At 38.9% G+C, this 20387-nt stretch overlaps 1 protein-coding gene across 1 annotated transcript in view; it reads left to right on the plus strand.

Annotated features, from left to right (window-relative positions):
* The window catches only part of LOC131526383 (NACHT, LRR and PYD domains-containing protein 3-like), an 88944-nt gene that overhangs the window by 19915 nt on the left and 48642 nt on the right, over positions 1–20387 (plus strand). Inside the window, exons 3-7 of the mRNA XM_058754668.1 lie at positions 1436–1518; positions 1593–1721; positions 2984–3031; positions 11201–12986; positions 13140–13313. Coding sequence (XP_058610651.1) covers positions 1464–1518; positions 1593–1721; positions 2984–3031; positions 11201–12986; positions 13140–13313 — 2192 coding nt within the window. The 5' untranslated portion in view covers positions 1436–1463. The remainder of the gene's footprint in view (positions 1–1435; positions 1519–1592; positions 1722–2983; positions 3032–11200; positions 12987–13139; positions 13314–20387) is intronic.

A 20387-nucleotide genomic window follows, 5' to 3' on the forward strand; every position in this document is an offset into this window, starting at 1 on the left:
ACGCAAAATTATAATTATTAGCATAAATAATGGTGTGAGCTCTGTGTTTTAAAATATGTATATTCTTTATAACAAATATGAAATGTTGGAAAAAATGCAAAGATAGTCTACTATGAAAGTAACCCTCCAGTAGGTGGCAGCAAGTGATAATCTTAATTAATGAGTCATTGAAGCATGCCTTCAAACAATTTGTTCAGACAGCTGATTCATTCCAAGAATGAAGCAAGTGCCTGTCCTTATGAATGGACCACTGAATCATTGACTCAAATGATTCAAAATTCAAAAACGCAAATCATTCATTAACAAAATGCTGCTCAGAGATGCGCGACTGTTGTGCTGTGATCTTTGTTTGGAACTATCATCATTAACCAAAAGGAGCAAAAACAGTCAACGCTGACAATATATCCTTTCAATGAATTCAAATTCAAATATTGAACTAAAATGTATATTAACTACTCGTTTTTCTTGTATAAAATGTTAAATTTGCAATCATGGTTTTCAGGGAAATCTTCACTCTCTTGGTCGTGTCAGGTTGCTTAACTAGGCTGTATGTTATAAATATAAAAATTAAGTTACATTTTTATGTTTCTTCTGTGTGCAGTTGCGTTCATTTGTTTTGATTTCTCCACGAGGTTCTCTCTCATAGACAGGCTGCGTGAGCTTCGACTGGTGCAACCTTGTTGTTGCTGATTATCCATTATCAATCACCATTTACACAGAATGTAATAAAATCAGAACCATTCTCACCGAAATTTCGGTGCTTCCCTAATTAGTTTTTTAATCAGATTAGTTGTCCGGTCGGGCAAGTAAAATTCTCTTCTTTCACTTGCCCCTTCAAAAAATCCACTTGTCCCGGACAAGCATTAATGTCGAGCTCTGTTACTGTATATAAAATTCAACCTGCCAGAGTGGCTAGTGAGAGTGACTGTGTTACCCGCCACAGCTGAAATCCACCCGCATTTGGCGGGTGTTAATGTCAAGCCCTGGTTACAATTGCTGGACATGTTTTGTCCCATGTCTCAAGAATCAGTGCCCTACATGAGCTTACTAAAATATTCCACCTGACAGAGAGAATGAAAACTAATGAGTGAATTCAGACGCTGATAAACACCTGTTAACAAGCAAATTCACTGAAGAAAAGAGAAACAACAGAAACACAAAAACAGCATGTTGAACTAGCCGGCATTTAGTGTGAGAAGTTCTCCTATTCATTTTATTATTTTATCATTATTTTACATGATTCTAAGTGAACAAAACCCAACATTTTTTGTTTCTTTAAATATAGTGAATAATACATCCACACAGAGACATTTAAGAACTCATATTTTATAACTGCTGCTATATTTTATTTACTTGTTTATTTTCAAAGAGTTGCTTGTCTATTTCTGGAGAGTATCTGGTAACAGTAGAACGATTAAAAACCTTCTTCTTCCAGTCAAGCAGCAGAGAGTCGGTGAAGGACGATGGCATCTGTTGAGCAGCATTATGACACACAGGAAGAAGAAAAACTGAAACAAGGTAAAGAACAGAATATCAGTAATGTTAAAGTTGTCATTTAGGAAATGTAATGAATCTCTCTGTCTGTATTCCAGCTCAGATGAGCAGCACTGCAGTCAGTGTTAATATGAATGCTGAGATGGGAGGAACTGTAAATGCTCCTGTACTCGCTGGAAACACCATCACAGGCCCAGTGACCTTCAACTACAGCACTGCAGGACACGGTACTGTCACTGTAACTGTGCTCACTGAGACACACGGCTTATTAGCAGTCAGTGAAATAATGCTGAGTGATTGTGAACCCTATTTCTATTAAAGTTCATGTAAGAATTAGATTTCTCTTCCTCGTCAGTTCAGTAGTGATTGTTTCTCAGTCTGTCTCAGTCATCAATGGTCTGCACGGATGTGTGAAGAACTGTCACACAAACGGAGTCGTGTCCTAAATCTTCAATCTTTATTGAGTCGGTTACACATTTTATACTTTGTATAAAAAGTTGTCTCCCCAGAGAGCGTACAAAGATAAAACCATAGAAGGAATCATTTCTTACTCGTTAACACAGTTGGAAATAACAAATATGGAATATAACCTTGAAAGAAGAAAAACAATAACGCAGCAGGTAGGAATTAAAGGACAATAAACATACATCACTTGAAAAATTACTTCTTATAAAAATACACAGGAAGCTTTGTGACATTTCTTCTTTCACACATGTTTTCTATGGTGACTGAACATAAGGGAAGTGAATGGTGACTTAATACACTCACTTACATAATACACTCAGGAGGAGAATAACTGTAACATGGCTGACGAGACGTGAGACATTCGGATCCAAGTGCAAGCTTTTATTGATAGGCATGGTCATAAATATAGGCAGGGTCGAGCAATGGCAAACAGGTATGGCAGGGACAAGACAAAGAGTAATCCTAGGGCAAGCAAAGGTCGACGATCGGCGAACAGTATCCAGTGGGCAAGGCAGAGAGAATAATCCAGGGAACACGGGCTAGAAATCAAACACGGGAAAACACAATCCAAGACAGGTAGGGGAAACTAGGAAAACTAACAAGGGCTCAGAGAGTTGCTACAGCTAGGGGAGCGGTAAACACAGACAATACTCAGCAACGAGGGAAACAAAGTCCAGGGTTATATAAGGTGTGTGATCAGTGTGTGCGTGGGATCAGGTGTGCGTGTGATTAGTGCAATGAGTGATTGGTGACAGCTGTGATCAGTGTTGGATGATGGGGAATGAAGTCCAGTGTTATGTATGGTGTGAAGTCCATGTGGTGAGCGAATGACCTCTGGTGGAGGGTGAATGGAAGTGCAGACTGGATTCGTGACAATAACAGGCCTGTGAGAGACCTCTGAATCTCACAGTTCATTTATGGTCATATTGTTCTTACGCAGACATACTTTACAGCATTTTCTTTCATGTAACTGTATATTTTGTCACACATTTTTTACTTCTGTCCTTTTTCTCTCTCTTCACAGAGCCACGAAAAATCTCAGAGACGGCAGAGAAACACACCGAGAAGCAAGGTGCAGTCTTATCAGTCATATTCCAAACTATGGGTTTTTTATTCATAATTTTCACTGTATAAATCACAGTTAGTGTAAGATTATCAATGGCAATGAATAAAAACACCTCTATGCAATGGTTTTATTCATAATGTTGGACAGATCAGGGTTGGGAGTATTATTAAAATTAGAACAGAGATGAAATGTGAGAGGTGATGTACTGTATAACTAGACTGACCTCCTCAACAGCCAGAAACTTCAGCCAACCACCGTATGTGACCAGCAATGACCTCCAGTATACCTTATACAAAGAAACTACATTCACTGCCAGCTGTTCCTGAAGCCCTGTTCTCCGTACTGAGTTTACAAATTACACATTGAAAAAAAGTACATATGCCTGGATGACTTGATTAAATGCTTAAATCCATGAGAGACATGACAAATTTAGTGAATTAAATTGAAAACCACAGGACTGTATTACCAAAGTCCCTTTAAAGGGTTAGTTCACCCAAAAATGAAAATTAGTGTCAAGGATGATATAAAGGATCCATGTGCAAAGGCAGTCAGTTAGAAACAGTCTTTAATGAAGACTGTGATGACTGTGAAGACTGAAGATTGTGATGACAAACAGGTGGAGATGAGAGCTAGAATGAGCATGGGCGTGTCTGAGTGTGTGTGTGTGATAGTGTATGTATGTGTGTGTGTGTGTGTGTGTGTGTGTGTGTGTGTGTGTGAAATCCTGTGTGTGTGAGAGAGAGACAGAGAAGCAAACCCAGCTCATGACAATTAGCCTGTGTTTTACTCACCTTCGAAGCATCCTAGGTGTATATGACTTTCTTCCTTCAGATGAATCCAATCGGAGTTATATTAAAAATTGTCCTGGCACCTCCAAGCCTTACAAGGGGGTAAGCAGGTGCTTTTTTTGTCAACAGTTCAGAAGACGTGAAATAAAGTACGTGTATCCGTAACAAAACATCCCTCACATGGCTCCGGGGGGTGAATAAAGGCCTCCTGTAGCGAATCCATGCGTTTATAAGATAAATATGCATATTTCAAATGTAATTAACACTTCTCTCTCACTTCCACTGACTGTCATACGTGGAAGCCGTCCAGGCATAAGACGTACGTGTCACGCGCAGTGGTGTAATGTAACGAAGTAATAATAATACTTCGTTACAGTACTTAAGTATTTTTTGGGAGTATGTACTTTACTTGAGTTTTTATATTTCAGCCAACTTTTACTTTCACTTCAGTACATTTCCTAATTAAAACGTATACTTTTACTCTGATACATTTCCTCGAAGCATATTCGTTACTTACTACAAAATAGTCAGAAGTCAGAAGAACACGGACTGCAGGAAAGCATGTTTGACGAATCAGTGGTCTGGCGCTTGCAAGTTAGACTCCTAAAAACATCTTTGCTCATGAGCAAACAAGTGCTTACACAACCGCAGATGATTTCATTTTCCACTCAAGTCGAGTCTGGGTTGTGCGATATACAGTATATCTTCTGTGATAATATGGTAAGTGTTGTAGTAATGTTGTGCGATCTGACATTATCAAGTAGGCTATATCACCAAATCACACACAGAGTGCACATACGTTGATGTATTTGTCTATTAAAACTCAAAATTCCAGGCATTCTAAATTGTAGACGGCAAAAATGCTTCTGCTTTTTAAATTTATTTAATTTAATATAGTTAACCTAATCTATATCACACAAAGAGTAGCCTACCGTCTTTCTGCAGATATCAGCATGATAAGACATTTAATAATCATTTTAGGCAAGGCAAGGCAAGGCAAGTTTATTTATATAGCACATTTCATACACAATGGTAATTCAAAGTGCTTTACATAAAAGGAAGTGAAATAGTCATTATTAAAAATAATAAAAATCACAACAATAAAAACAAAGTGATTTAAAAATTGATTTTAAAAGAATTTAAAACATTTAAGAATAGAAAGTGATTATACATAGTGCAATCAGTTCGGACGTAGCACGGTGCTCATTCAACAAATGCACAGCTAAACAGATGAGTTTTGAGTCTGGATTTAAAAGTGGCTAATGTTTTAGCACATCTGATCTCTTCTGAAGCTGGTTCCAACTGCGGGCAGCATAATAGCTAAAAGCAGACTCCTTGTTTTGTGTGAACCCTTGGTATTTCTAACTGACTCGATCCTAATGATCTGAGTGGTCTGTTAGGTTTATATTCAGTGAGCATATCTCCAATGTATTTAGGTCCTAGGCCATTTAGAGATTTATAAACGAGTAGAAGTACTTTAAAATCAATCCTAAATGTAACTGGAAGCCAGTGTAAGGACCTGAGGACTGGTGTAATATGCTCAAATTTTCTGGTTCTAGTCAGAATCCTGGCAGCATTCTGGATGAGCTGCAGCTGTCTAATGGTCTTCTTTGGAAGGCCGGTGAGGAGACCATTACAATAATCCACCCTGCTGGTGATAAAGGCATGAACCAGTTTCTCCAAGTCTTGACTGGAAACAAAACATCTAATTCTTGCAATGTTTTTGAGATGATAGTATGCTGATTTAGTTACTGCTTTGACATGACTACTAAAACTAAGGTCTGTCTCCAGAAACACCCCAAGATTTTTGACTTGGTTTTAGTTGATTGACCCCTAGAGTCAAGGTATGCATTCACCTTGAGAACTTCATCTTTGTTTCCAAATGCAATGACTTCAGTTTTCTCCTTATTTAACTGAAGAAAGTTCTGGGACATCCAACAGTTTATTTCATCAATGCATTGGCAGAGGGAGTCAATGGGGCTGTAGTCATTTGGAGATAAGGCTAGGTAAATCTGCGTATCATCAGCATAGCTGTGATAGGCAATTTGGTTCTTCTCATTATTTGACTTAGTGGGAGCATATACAGGCTAAACAAGAGCAAGAATTGAGCCTTGTGGGACTCGCATGTCATGGACGTCCACTTAGACTTATGCTCTCCTATACTCACATAATAACCTCTCCTTCTAAGTATGACCTGAACCATTTGAGTACCATCCCAGAAAGCCCGATCCAGTTTTCCAGTCTCTAGAAGTATGTTATGATCAACAGTGTCAAACGCAGCACTAAGATCTAGTAGTACCAGCACTGATATTTTGCCTGAATCAGAATTGAAGCGAATATCATTTATTATCTTAATGAGTGCTGTCTCTGTGCTATGATGTGCTCGGAAACCAGATTGAAAATTGTCCAGGTATCCATTTGAGTTTAAGTAGTTGTTCAGCTGATTAAAACTACCTTTTCAATAATCTTACCTATGAACGGAAGATTTGATATTGGTCTATAGTTGTTCAACATTGTGTTATCAAGATTGTGCTTTTTCAGAAGGGGCTTAACAACTGCAGTTTTCAGGAGTTTGGAAAAGTCCCAGAAAGAAGTGAGGCGTTCACCACTTCTAAGAGATCTGCTTCTAAACAGTTAAGCACACTTTTGAAAAAAGATGTGGGAAGTGTGTCAAGATAGCAGGTTGATGATTTAAGGTGCTGTACTATTTCTTTCAAAATTTTGCAATCAATTGCTTCAAAAACAGACATAGTCACTTCTTTTTGAAATTGCGGTCGAATCTGTGTGACCTCTGCAAAAGTAGATATGCCAATCTCCTTTCTGATATTATTGATCTTCTCAGAAAAGAAGGAAGCAAACTCATTGCATTTACTGTCGGAGAGCATTTCACTGGGAATCTGACTTGGGGGGTTTGTCAGTCTCTCCACAGTAGCAAAAGAGTGCGAGAGTTGTTTAAGTTACTGTTTATAAGGTTTGAGAAGTAGGTCTGTCTAGCTGTGGCTAGTTCCACATTGAAAGCATGAAGGCTGTCTTTATAGATGCTATAGTGAATTTCAAGTTTTGTCTTCCGCCACATCCGCTCAGCTTTTCTGCATTGTCTTTTCATACTCTGAGCTGCTGTTGATTTTCTCCATGGTGATTTTTGTCTGCCATTCTTCTTGCAGACCCTTGTCGGAGCAATATCATCAATAACATTCTTAACTTTTGAGTTAAAAGAATCCAGGAGAAGATCAACAGAGTCTGCAGAAATGCTTGGTGTTAAAGATATAGCCTTCATAAATAGCGCACTAGTTTTCTCATTAATGCATCTCTTTCTGACAGAGACAGATCTAGATTCAGTGGTAACAGAGATCAATATATCAAAGAAAATACAGAAGTGATCAGATAGTGCTACATCCTTAACAACAATGGATGAAATTTTTAGACCTTTACTGATGAGTAAATCTAGAGTGTGTCCACGATTGTGTGTGGGTTCATGCACATGCTGGATCAGATCAAAAGTGTTTAAAACAGTAATAATTTCTTTTGCAGTTTTGATTTCTGCATTATCTATGTGAATATTAAAATCCCTGCAATAGTAAAACAGTCAAACTCTGAGGAAATCATTGATAACAGTTCTGTGAACTCTTCAACAAAGGCTGGAGAGTATTTTGGAGGCCTGTAAATAACGATAAACAGAATGCGTGGAGCACCTTTCAGCACAATACCTAGATATTCAAAGGACAAATACTGACCAAATGACACTTGCTTGCATTGATAAACATCTTTAAATAGAGCAGCTACACCTCCACCTCTCCTAACAGTCCTGCAGACACTTGTAAAGTTAAAGTTAGGAGGGCTGTTTCATTGAGGACTGTTGCACTGCAGCTGTCTTCAAGCCATGTTTCATTTAGAAACATAAAATCCAGGTTGTTTGTGGTTATTAAATCATTGATCAGAAATGATTTATTTTTTAGTGAGCGAATGTTTAAAAATGCTAACTTGATGGAATTACATTTTGTCTCTACAGCAATCTTAGATTGACGCATTACAGGCCGCAGATTAGATGGGTCAGCCGTACGGCTTGAGAAGGCCTAAGACTTTCTATCACGTGATAAAACAGAAATATAAAAAGCTACAGGCACACTGGGTTCCCGCTTGTTCTGTGAACATTTGTGAGTGTTGCTGCTAATATAGCGGGACCCGACACATATCACTGAGAGCTGTTATCAGTTGTTTTTGGTTCACCTACAGCCGATGGAGGAGGGTTTTGGCCCTGGCGTTGTGGCAGCGGACGGAGAGCTCTCACAGGAGGAGGAGGGAGAGCTGGGCATGAAGTCTTTGGTGGTTGTGGGGCCCGCCGTTTTTTAGTTGATATCTGGGGGCTTGCAGCGAACGAGTGGGAGAGTTTGGTCCCAGCATACACCAGTTCCTCCATTTTCTGTGAGAAGCTTAGAAGTGGAGATTCTGGAGAGAGGGATAGTGTGTCTGGCGAGCGGGGCTCTGGCTCTGGTGTTTCCGGTGGCTGTGATATGTTGTCCTGGCTTCCCTGGCTGTTTTCCAGATAGTTGTCCTTGGGTGCTGAGTCTTGGAGCTGATGTAGTACGTCACAGTCTGTTTGTGATGAGCTGTGTGGGCAGGGCTCAGCCGGGATAGTCTCTGTGAGGAAAGTTTGTTTTGGCTGCGTGGTGTTATCAGTGTCCTTGTGGGATGTGTCAACCATAAGATGACTCTGAGGCTGACATGAAGTCCTGTGGTCACTCATATTCTGTCCAGGTGTGTGTGTGCCATTGAGGCCGAGTGGATTGGCACACACCACTGAAGGATGACGGAGGGAGAAATAGATATTGTCCTTTAGCACTCTCGCACCAAGTTTGTTTGGGTGGAAGCCGTCCAGTTTAAACAGTTGTCTATGGCCCCAGAAAATATTGAAGTTGTCGATGAAGTTGACTCCTTTTGTACTGCAGGTTCTTTGTAGCCATGTATTCAGCCCAAGCAGCCGTGAAAACATGTTAGTTCCCTTGCTGGGAGTGGTCCACTGATGAACGACTGAACTTCAAGTCTTTGAATTGTTTTAAAGAGTTCACTGAAATCCTTCTTAAGCAGTTCTGACTGCTCTTTCGAATATCGTTCTTCCCACATGGATGATGATTCGATTTGCAGTCTTGTGCTTCATCAGAATGTTCCGAAGTTCCTTGTTCACATCAGAGACGGTTGCTTGAGGAAAGCAGCATGTAGTTGTAGTCCTGCTACTGATGTTTCTGATAATAGAGTCACCCACTATCAGAGTCCTGGGCTCGGCTGCGCTCTGAGCTGAGTGCCGCTGTCTGCTCGACCTCGAGCGCCTGTTAGTAGCGACGTTAGCTGCTGGCTGATTCGATCCATGTTTTGTCACATTTGGGGATTCCTCACCCACATTCATTAATGCTTCGAATCGGTTCTCAAGATGTATAGGGGGTTGTAAAATGCCAGTGTTTACAAGTCTTGTCATAGCCGTATCTGGGGTAGAGGATGCTACCGCAGCAATACGAGATACTCGTGACAATCTGATGTCTCGAGTGCCTTTGGGTCTCGCTCCCTGTTTGTGCCATCGATTAGTCTGTCGATCAGCTTGTTCTTCTACACTTTGTATAAACTGTTGAGATTCACTAGATTCATAGGACTCACCGGCTGTATGCTGCGGGGGTCTGTGATGCCGATCTGCTGTGTGTTCCACCTGTTTTGGAGGTCCAGCAAGTAACTTTGTTTCAAGAACCGCAATCCTTTGTAGAAGTCTGTGGCAGTTCATGCAGCAAGTAGATTCCACAAGCGGCATTTTCTTTCCTGTCTGTTTGAATGTAGGCAGCTGTGTTTTCCCGTCTCCGGAATGTAAACTGCTGGCAGTGGGAGGCAAAGAGTCTTCCTTTTCTAAAAACTGTGTTGTTTGAGCACTGTGCTGATATGCTGAAGTTAAAATCTTAGAGAAATCTGAGAAAAGTGCATAAATATGGAGCGAAGCGCAGAGCAATAAGCAGGAGCGTCCGAACAGTAGCGAAGCCGGAAGCAGATTTTATACAAGTTCAGTAAAGCAATAAATGACTTACATTTTAGAAATAATATTGCTTGTTTTTGCTCAACTTTGCCAACGAAAATAGTTCCAAACAAAGATCACAGCACAGTTTTGTGTCTCTGAGCAATGGACGGTGTTTAGATTCCAGAATTGTTTTCTTATGTTGGAATAAAAGACGCTAAGTACTGGATGAAGTGCTTCTTATTCTTTATACAAAATGGAAGAAAGAGTTAAAACTGAACACAATTGCTACTCCGCGGACAGCTTACCTCGTGCATGAAATCAGCCGTCTACCAGCAAAACACTGAGAACGCGCTACAATCCTGACGAGTCACAGCAACAGAGCGGAGGTGCCAAAGCTGTGGAGAATCCGCTTACCCGGAAGCTTCCGTCACTGACGTAGATTTACAGAAAATTACCGCTGTTTGTCATAAATAATTTTACGTCCTTATTCCCAATGCTTTATTAAGCTTTAAGTCACATGTCAAATGATAAGGTATCAACTTATAATCATATTTATATTAATTAGCCCGTGAACTCATTCTCTGAGATGGCCTAGGTATGCGGCCCATTCATGGCTTATATGGACGGAACGCCACTGCCGCTTAGTCCCATTGAAAGGCTTGGAGGGACCAGGACAATTTTAATTATAACTCCGATTGGATTCGTCTGAAAGAAGAAAGTCACATACACCTAGGATGCTTCGAAGGTGAGTAAAACACAGGCTAATTTTCATTTTGGGGTGAACTAACCCTTTAAGGCAAGTCATTTCACTTGGCGGCTTTCTTTGAAACGCCTCTCAAGCAGCTATTTCAGTCATGCAAGTGCAGCTCCTATCTCTTTGAATGGGGAAACATTGAATTCTCCAAAGCTGTTCACCAAGCTTACGATTACATTTGAAATCAACAATGAAATCTGAAAAAAGTGTCTCATAAGATTTTTTTCTTATGCTCAAATGGCGTTAAAAATGGCTTATTTTTCAGGCTAGACCATTCATTGCACATACACAGCCCTAAGAGTGTCTCAGGATGCTGACTGTTTCTATAGCAACCGGAGCTTCTTAGTGCAGCTGCTGTGATGCAATGACTTTCCCAATTAACAACTGGCTCTTTTATTTAGAAGCGGGACCATTCCACCATATTGTGCATTACACTTTCTCCCATTCAAGTATTATATGTGCACCATCTTTGTATATTTAAAGTCTGTGGTGTTACTTTCAAGTTATTTCATTACAATATGTTTAATTATTTCTGAAGAGATCATGCTGAGGTAAAAGCTTTGTCATGTCTTTAAAAAAAAAAAGAAATATGTTTTTGCTTTTCCCCGATGTTTTATTAACTTAATCATCTTTTAAAACAGCAGATTTGATTCTGAAAAAATTCTTGGAAACTCACAAATCCAACATGAAGAAGAAAGCAGAACGTATTTTTGAGGGCAAAGAAGAAAATGAAGCACATCTCCAGGCTGTTTACACAGAGCTCTTCATCACAGAGGGATACATGAAATATGTCCCTCAGGAACATGAGATTCTGAAGATTGATGATGCTTTCAATAAGAACAAACAAACACAGGAAAAACCAATCAAATGCAATGATGTATTTACATTATTAAGGGAAAAAAATGAGAAAAAGATTGTGCTGACCAAGGGAGTCGCTGGCATTGGAAAAACTGTCTCTGTGCACAAGTTCATCCTGGACTGGGCAGAAGGAGAAGCCAATCAGGATATACACTGTGTGTTCTTGCTTCCATTCAGAGATATTAACTGCATTAAAGACAGAGAGTTCAATCTCCATGAGTTTCTGCGGAAATTTTATCCTCAATTGAAGAACATTGAAAAATCAAACTTATATGAGGAATGTAAACTTGCCTTTGTATTTGATGGACTTGATGAGAGTCGCCTGCCTTTGAATTTTAAAAGCGAAACATTGAACGATGTTGAGGAAAGATCATCTGTAGATGTGCTGTTTACAAGTCTGGTCAAAGGTCAGCTGCTTCCATCAGCTCTGGTGTGGGTGACTTCACGACCAGCAGCAGCCAATCAGATCCCTCCTCGGTATGTAGGGTTGTTTACAGAGGTGCGAGGATTCACTGACCAACAGAAGGAGGAGTACTTCAGAAAGAGAATCACAGATGAGACTGTGGCCTCCAGAATCATCAAACACATTAAGACATCTCGTAGTCTCTACATCATGTGCCACATCCCTGTGTTCTGCTGGATCACAGCCACAGTACTTAAGAATATTCTCATCAAGAACAGTGAAGAGAAGATCAGCACAACACTCACTGAAATGTACATCCACTTCCTGCTGATACAGATGAACATGAAGAACCAGAAGTATGATGGAAAAGCAGAAAGACAACGTACAAAGCTCTTACGTTCAAATAGAGAAATGATTTTGAAGTTAGCCAAGCTAGCGTTTGAACAGCTGAAGGGGGAAAACATTGTGTTCTATGAAGAAGACCTGGAAGCATGTGGTATTGATGTTTGTGAAGACACTGAGTTCACAGGAATGATCGCTGAGATCTTTAAGATGGAAGATGGACTTCATGAGACGAAGGTCTTCTCCTTTGTGCATCTGAGTGTTCAAGAGTTCCTCGCTGCAGTGCATGTGTTCCTCTGTTACCTGAACAAGAACATGCAGGAGCTTCGTTTTTTCTTTGATAAGACAGAAGAAAATGTTACATTGCAGAATCTACTGCAGAATGCTGTTGATAAAGCCATGAAGAGTAAGAGAGGACATCTGGACCTGTTTTTGCGGTTTCTGATGGGCATTACACTGGAATCCAGTCAAAACCTGCTCCAAGGTCTGATCACACACACTGAAGACACCACAGAGAGCATCAGACAAACAACTCAATACATTAAACAAGAACAAAACAAGAATATATCAGATGAAGCCTCAGTGAACCTATTCTACTGCTTACTTGAGCTCAAGGATCATTCATTATATGAGGAAATCCAGAGATACCTCAGTTCAGATGAACATCCAGGAAGAAAACTCTCATCTTCCATGTGCACTGTGATGACCACAGTACTGCTGATGTCAGTGAAGGTTCTGGATGAGTTCAACCCAAAGAGGTTCACTTCAAAACAAGCAGGCTTTACAAGACTTGTTCCAGCTGTGAGATGCTGCAGAAAAGCCCTGTGAGTAATTCCACTGACTGCTGTTTGATCAAATGTTTTATTCTACATCACTAAACAATTACATTTCAAAATATTATTATGAAGGGTACAATAAGTTATTGCAGAAACATTGAACATCAGAAAATAATCAGCATAAACCTTCTGTTTTGGCAGATTTGACAGCTGTGGTCTTGATGAAACATGCTGTGAAACTGTATCTTCAGCTCTCCAATCATCAAACTCTCATCTGACAGAGCTGGACCTGGGTAGCAATCAACTGCGGGATTCAGGAGTGAAGCTGCTTTATGATGGACTGAAGAGTTCACACTGTCAGCTGAGCATACTGAGGTTTTACATTCACTGAATCACTGTATTACAATATGTGGATGAATTGGCGTTTCTTAACTATAGCTAGCAGATTTTCCCATTTATATCGTAGAATGAATGTATAAGTGATTCTTCTCCAAGGACACAAGGCAGGCAATGTCTACTCAAAAACCTGATGAGAAAACAATCAGGGTTTCCAAGCATCCTGGAAATTCTGGAATTTTGTAATGTAGTTTTCCAGTTATGAGAAATGAAATAATATCTAAATGTCCTTGATTCTTTTTAACAGTTTGTTTCAATTTACATTTAGTCATTTAACAGACACTTTTATCCAAAGCGACTTACAAATAAGGACAATGGAAGCAAAACCAACAAAAGAGCAACAATATGCAAGTTCTATGACAAGTCTCAGTTAGCCTAATGCAGTACATGTAGCAAGGTTGTTGTTGTTTTTTTTTTTAAAGAAAACAAGTAGATAGAATAGAAAAAAAGGAATGCTAGCGTTAGTTTAAAAAGTTTTTAGCCGATTCTTGAAGATGTCTAAGGACTCAGCTGCTGGGATTGAGTTGGGCAGGTCATTCCACCAGGAGGGAACATTTAATTTAAAAGTCCTTGAAAGTGATTTTGTGCCTCTTTGGGATGAACAATAAAGTGATGTTCACTTGCAGAACGCAAGCTTCTAGACACACATAACATAACAGTAGTGCATTTAGGTAAAGGTGTGCAGAGCCAGTGGTGGTTTTGTAGGCAAACATTAATGCCTTGAATTTTATGCGAGCAGCTATTGGTAGCCAGTGCAAATTGATGAACAAAGGAGCGACATGTGTTATTTTCGGCTCATTAAAGATTAATATTGCAGCGGCATTTTGGATTAATTGTAAAGGTTTGATAGAACTGTCTGGAGGACCTGCCAAGAGAGCATTGCAATAGTCAAGTCTGGACAGAACAAGAGCTTGATCAAGGAGTTGTGAAGCATGTTCCGAAAGAAAGGGCCTGATCTTCTTGTTGTTGAATAAAGCAAATCTGCAAGGCCGGGCAGTTTTAGCAATGTGATCTGAGAAATTCAGCTGATCATCAATCATAACGCCAAGGTTTCTGGCTGTTTTTGGTTACTTTTATGGTTGATGTGCCTAACTGAATGGTGAAATTGTGATGAAACGATGGGTTTGATGGAACCACAAGCAGTTGAGCAAGGTTGGCAAGGTTGAGTTGAAGGTGATGGTCCTTCATGCAGCGAGAAATATCAGTTAGACAAGCTGAGATGCGAGCAGCTATCGTCGGATCATCAGGTTGGAATGAGAGGTAGACTTGAGTGTCATCAGCATAGCAGTGATATGAAAAGCCATGTTTCTAAATGACAGAACCTAGTGATGCCATGTAGACAGTAGGGCTGCAACAAATGATTATTTTGATAATCTAATAATCTAACAATTATTAGAACGATTAATCAACTAATCATCGATTATTTCACTGATTAATCAGTAGACATTGACTGATTATTCAGGTTTTGTTAAAATGTTGAGTTATGCATATTCTAACAAATATATAACGGTAATCACTTCAGCTTTTGAAAGTCATATTGTGTAATTACAATTATTATACAGTTAATTTATGCAAATATATATATTTGGCACACAAAATAGATGACCGACAGAGAAACTCTCTCATTCACCATGTAATTAGCTATATGAAAAAGTAACTGAATGACACATCATTCTGCCTAACATCTCCTTTTGTAAGTCATATGGATAAGAAACAAAATAAAGGTAAGTGATAAGACGTTTTATTTTTGGATAAACTATTTTATTCATAAAATAATCTCTCTTAAAATACCTTATAGGATTATGATAATCAAAACAGTCCTGAGCTAGATCAAGCTTTTTTTCTTTTTTTTTTGAACTGTGTTTTTATTAAACTTGTTATAGACATAACAATATACACATAGCATTTACTTGAAATATTCATATTAATATTAAAATAAATAAATAAATAAAAATAAGTAAATAAATAAATAAATAAGTAATGGTTAAGTAACCATACAGATTGTAACAAGCGATGGCAAAATAAATATAAAAACATTTCAAAGACTAAGCAAATATGTTTCGATTAGTGCCTAAGCCTGTTGGAAAATGTCAGATCTCCCTTTTAACCCCCTGCCAACACACTTGTATTTTGGGACATTCCCAAAATATATGAACATAGTCCCCCACCTCCCCACAGTCTCTCTGTGTATCACAATTGTGATAATTGTGAAGAACTATCAAATTTAGCGACCACTAATGGAACTCTGAAGAACCTCATTTTCATCTTCCAATCGAACTCCTTCCATATTTGACTGCTTATACCCTTATGACAGCTGGCACATATATTTGTCCACATTTAGTCCTCTATTATAGTATTTAACTCTAGTTCCCAATTTCTTTTGGTATGGAATGAGTCCTCAGATTTATCTTGCATTAGTTTTCTGTATAAATGGGCTACATGATTTTTAGTAGTTAAACCATGTTCAGTAATATCAGTAAAATATTTTTCTACATTTGTTGGAGATCTTTTAATTATATCCCATTGTTTATGGTTTGTGATATAGTGTCGTAGTTGTTAATATCTAAAGAAATCATTAGATTTCAGTATAAACCTATTAGATAATTGAGAAAAATATCTTATCTTGAAATATCTCACTTGAAACCAAGATGGCGATGCGGTCAGACTTAGTGGCTACTCCGGGTCCCAAAGACGGTTCTTTTATGTCTTTTAATGTCGTCTGTTCATCTCCAAATAGTGAAAATTTACCGCTAATTCGTAAGGAATCCACTCAAAAATATATCTATGATCGCCAAAGCCTTTTGGATATCGGCAACATATACAAACACCAACTCTCGCCGGCGGCTACTGAGAAGCTTACGAGGCCTTTGTTTACTGCTGAAGCCGGACGCTACCCACACAAGGCAGTGTCGCAAGCGGTGTGAGAGAGGACGGAAGCGGGGTAAGCGTGGAGGTATACGAGCTAGGCTAAGGGCTAACCCCACAAGACCAGCTCTTCCAACACTCATGCTCTCAAACTTTCGCTCTCTGGAAAGCAAACTGGGCTTAATTCAACTCAGTCGGTCTACACAGCATGAGACAAGGGATTGTTGTGTGTCTGTTTTCATTGAAACATGGCTAAAGACAACATCCTGGACTCCGCCATTCAGCTGCACGGGTTAACCTGCTCTGATAGAGATTCATCACTGTCTGGTAAGATTCGCAGGGGTGGCTTGTGTGTGTATATCAACAACGAATGGTGTAACAATGCTGCGGTAGTATCAAAACACTGTTCATCACTGGTGGAGTTTATGGTTGTGAAGTCTCGACCGTTCTATCTGCCGCGGGAGTTCACGGCCATTGTTATTGTCTCAGCACTGCAGGACTGCTTCCAGGACACAGACTGGAACATGTTTAACTCTCTGGGGTTGACGGTATCGCCGGCGATACCAGATAGTTTTTTTAAGATCAGTGCAAAAGACACTAAAAATACTCTGTTGATTTTGGTCACACAAATAAGTGTTATACATCAATCGAAAGTGTTAAGTGCGTGCGTGCAAACGCCCAACACAAAGAAAGAGCGGAGATCCTCATTGCAGCTACTGTTCGTTTCTGGAAGAAGACGCGCTGAGTAAAGGCAGGATTTCCCTCGAAAGAAGAACATGATTTCATCCAGTAGAGGAGAGCAATCTGATGAGTAAGTAATGTTTCTTTTTTGCATTAGTTAACGTTTTATTGTGACATAAACAGTTAGTTGGGTTTTTCCCAAACAACAACATGATGAATGCGATGCGTCTAAGAATGTTTAGACCATGTTTATTATTAATACTCTGTTCACAAATATATTTTAATAGCGTGCTAAACAATAATAATTAGTTTCTCAGATATAAAATATCATTTTTTATAGTACAAAGTACATAGTTTTATTGTACAAAGCATGCTTGAGTCTGTGGCTACATAATCATATCATAGACTACTATAAAATCATACATACTAGACTGTATGACTACAAAATCATTGTTGGGTTTTTCCCAAACTATAATTCCTGACTACAGTGTTTGAAATAGTGTAAAACATTTTGAATATGATGGGCAATTCATTGTATTTAAATTTCTTACAGCGCGATGATGTTTTCATGCTCTATATAAAACAATAAGAGTAATATGAGTGTACACTGTAACATGATGAATGCTACGAGTCTAAGGATGTTTAGTACATGTTTATTATTAATAGCCTACTCTGTTCAGAAATAGATTTTAATAACGTGCTAAACAATAATTAGTTTCTCAGATATAAGATTTCTTTCTCTTTTTTTATGATAGTACAAAGCATGTGTGAGTCTATGGCTACAAAACACATATATATATATATATATATATATATATATATACAGGTGCTGGTCATATAATTAGAATATCATCAAAAAGTTGATTTATTTCACTAATTCCATTCAAAAAGTGAAACTTGTATATTATATTCATTCATTACACACAGACTGATATATTTCAAATGTTTATTTCTTTTAATTTTGATGATTAGAGCTTACAGCTCATGAAAGTCAAAAATCAGTATCTCAAAATATTAGAATATTTACATTTGAGTTTGAATAAATGACCATCCCTACAGTATAAATTCTGGGTATCTCTTGTTCTTTGAAGCCACAATAATGGGGAAGACTGCTGACTTGGCAATGATCCAGAAGAGGAACATTGACGCCCTCCACAAAGAGGGTAAGTCACAGAAGGTCATTACTGAAAGGTGTGGCTGTTTACAGAGTGCTGTATCAAAGCATATTAAATGCAAAGTTGACTGGAAGGAAGAATTTGGGTAGGAAAAGGTGCACAAGCAACAGGGATGACCGCAAGCTTGAGAATACAGTCAAGCAAAGCCGATTCAAACACTTGGGAGAGCTTCACAAAGAGAGAACTGAAGCTGGAGTCAGTGCATCAAGATACCAAGCCACTTCTGAAGCAGAGACAACGTCAGAAGCATCTTAACTGGGCTGTGGAGAAAAAGAACTGGACAGTTGCTCAGTGGTCCAAAGTCCTCTTTTCAGATGAAAGTAAATTTTACATTTCATTGGGAAATCAAGGTCCCAGAGTCTGGAGGAAGAGTGGAGAGGTACAGAATCCATGTTGCTTGAAGTCCAGTGTTAGGTTTCCACAGTCAGTGATGATATGGGCTGCCATGTCATCTGCTGGTGTTGGTCCACTGTGTTTTCTGATGTCCACAGCCAACGCAGCCATCTACCAGGAAATGTTAGAGCACTTTATGCTTCCTTCTGTTGACAAGCTTTATGGAGATGCTGATTTCATTTTCCAGCAGGACTTGGCACCTGCCCACACTGCCAAAGGTACCAAAAGCTGGTTCAATGACCATAGTGTTACTGTGATTGATTGGCCAGCAAACTCGCCTGACCTGAACCCCATAGAGAATCTATGGGGTATTGTCAAGAGGAAGATGAGAGACACCAGACCCAACAATGCAGATGAGCTAAAGGCCACTATCAGAGCAACCTGGGCTTCCATACCACCTCAGCAGTGCCACAGACTGATCGACTCCATGCCACGCCGCATTGCTGCAGTAATTCAGGCAAAAGGAGCCCCAACTAAGTATTGAGTGCTGTACATGCTCATACTTTTCATTTTCATACTTTTCAGTTGGCCAAGATTTCTAAAAATCCTTTCTTTGTATTGGTCTTAAGTAATATTGTAATATTTTGAGATACTGATTTTTGATTTTCATGAGCTGTAAGCTCTAATCATCAAAATTAAAAGAAATAAACATTTGAAATATATCAGTCTGTGTGTAATGAATGAATATAATATACAAGTTTCACTTTTTGAATGGAATTAGTGAAATAAATCAACTTTTTGATGATATTCTAATTATATGACCAGAACCTGTACATACAGGTGTTCCTGATATTAACATGGTTGTTTGTATTTTATTGAATCAGATACCAGCACCAGATGTATGCTGATGTCTCTTCAAACTGTTTTCCTGAGAGCGCTGCACCAACATCAGATGTTCAACTACACTGATATTCTATGTTAAAACAAGCTCCTTTTCTACTGATTATGTTTTTTTCTTCTTGAATCCATGGAAAGAAGTAGAAACACTTAAATAAAACACGTAAATATCAGGTATGATTTACTTGTTTCACTTGTTGAACATAATCTGTTGCAGGAATGAGTCAAAGTCTGTTCACATCTCTGTGGTTAGATAAGTGTGCACAATAATGTGTCTTTGACCTTCATTATGTATGTTTTGATTATACTGTGTTGTAAATAAAATACAAATAATTTAAAAAACCTTTTTTTTCAATCTCCTCATATTCTCTCTTACCTGCCTCACAGTCACAGTCACACTGATGGGCCATTAGGGGCCATTAGGGGAGGGCCCTTTGTCTCTCAGGTGAGACTCACTTAATATTCATGGCCATTGCCACTCCCTCGCATATAGACCCTCGATCACAAAACATGTCTTGAACATTTTAAATCAATATATTGTTTTCTGTGAATGAGTAAGCAGAATGATTTTCACATAATTTTGAAGTAAATATTCTAGCCTACAAGACTGATTACTCAAAAGTCTTTTTCACAACTATTTAGTGTGGGTTTTATGGCCTTATTTCAGCTACATTTTTTTTCCCAAAACTTACTAACCACACATAATATTTTTTTTCTAAAAAATGCAAACATGTACATCCATCTTGGTCACATATTATTGTAGCACAGTTTGTGCTGAATACAAAAAAAATTACATGTTGGTCAATAGTATCATTTAAGTAGCTGAAATAAGCACAAATATCAGGGCATGTCAAAACATCTCAAGGGCCCCAAAATGACCTTGGACCCCAGAGGGTTAAAGAGGCGGCCACCTACAACAACCATACAGACCTACAGGAGTACACTGAAACTGTGACTGCTTACATCAAAAAGTGCACGGATGATGTGACAGTCACCAAGACCATCACCACACGTGCAAACCAGAAGCCATGGATGACAGCAGAGGTTCGTGGGCTGCTAAAGACCAGAGATGAAGCGTTCAGATCAGGAGATAAAGCAGCCC

Source organism: Onychostoma macrolepis, chromosome 19 (assembly GCF_012432095.1).
Source record: "Onychostoma macrolepis isolate SWU-2019 chromosome 19, ASM1243209v1, whole genome shotgun sequence".
Taxonomy (NCBI): Eukaryota; Metazoa; Chordata; class Actinopteri; order Cypriniformes; family Cyprinidae; genus Onychostoma; species Onychostoma macrolepis.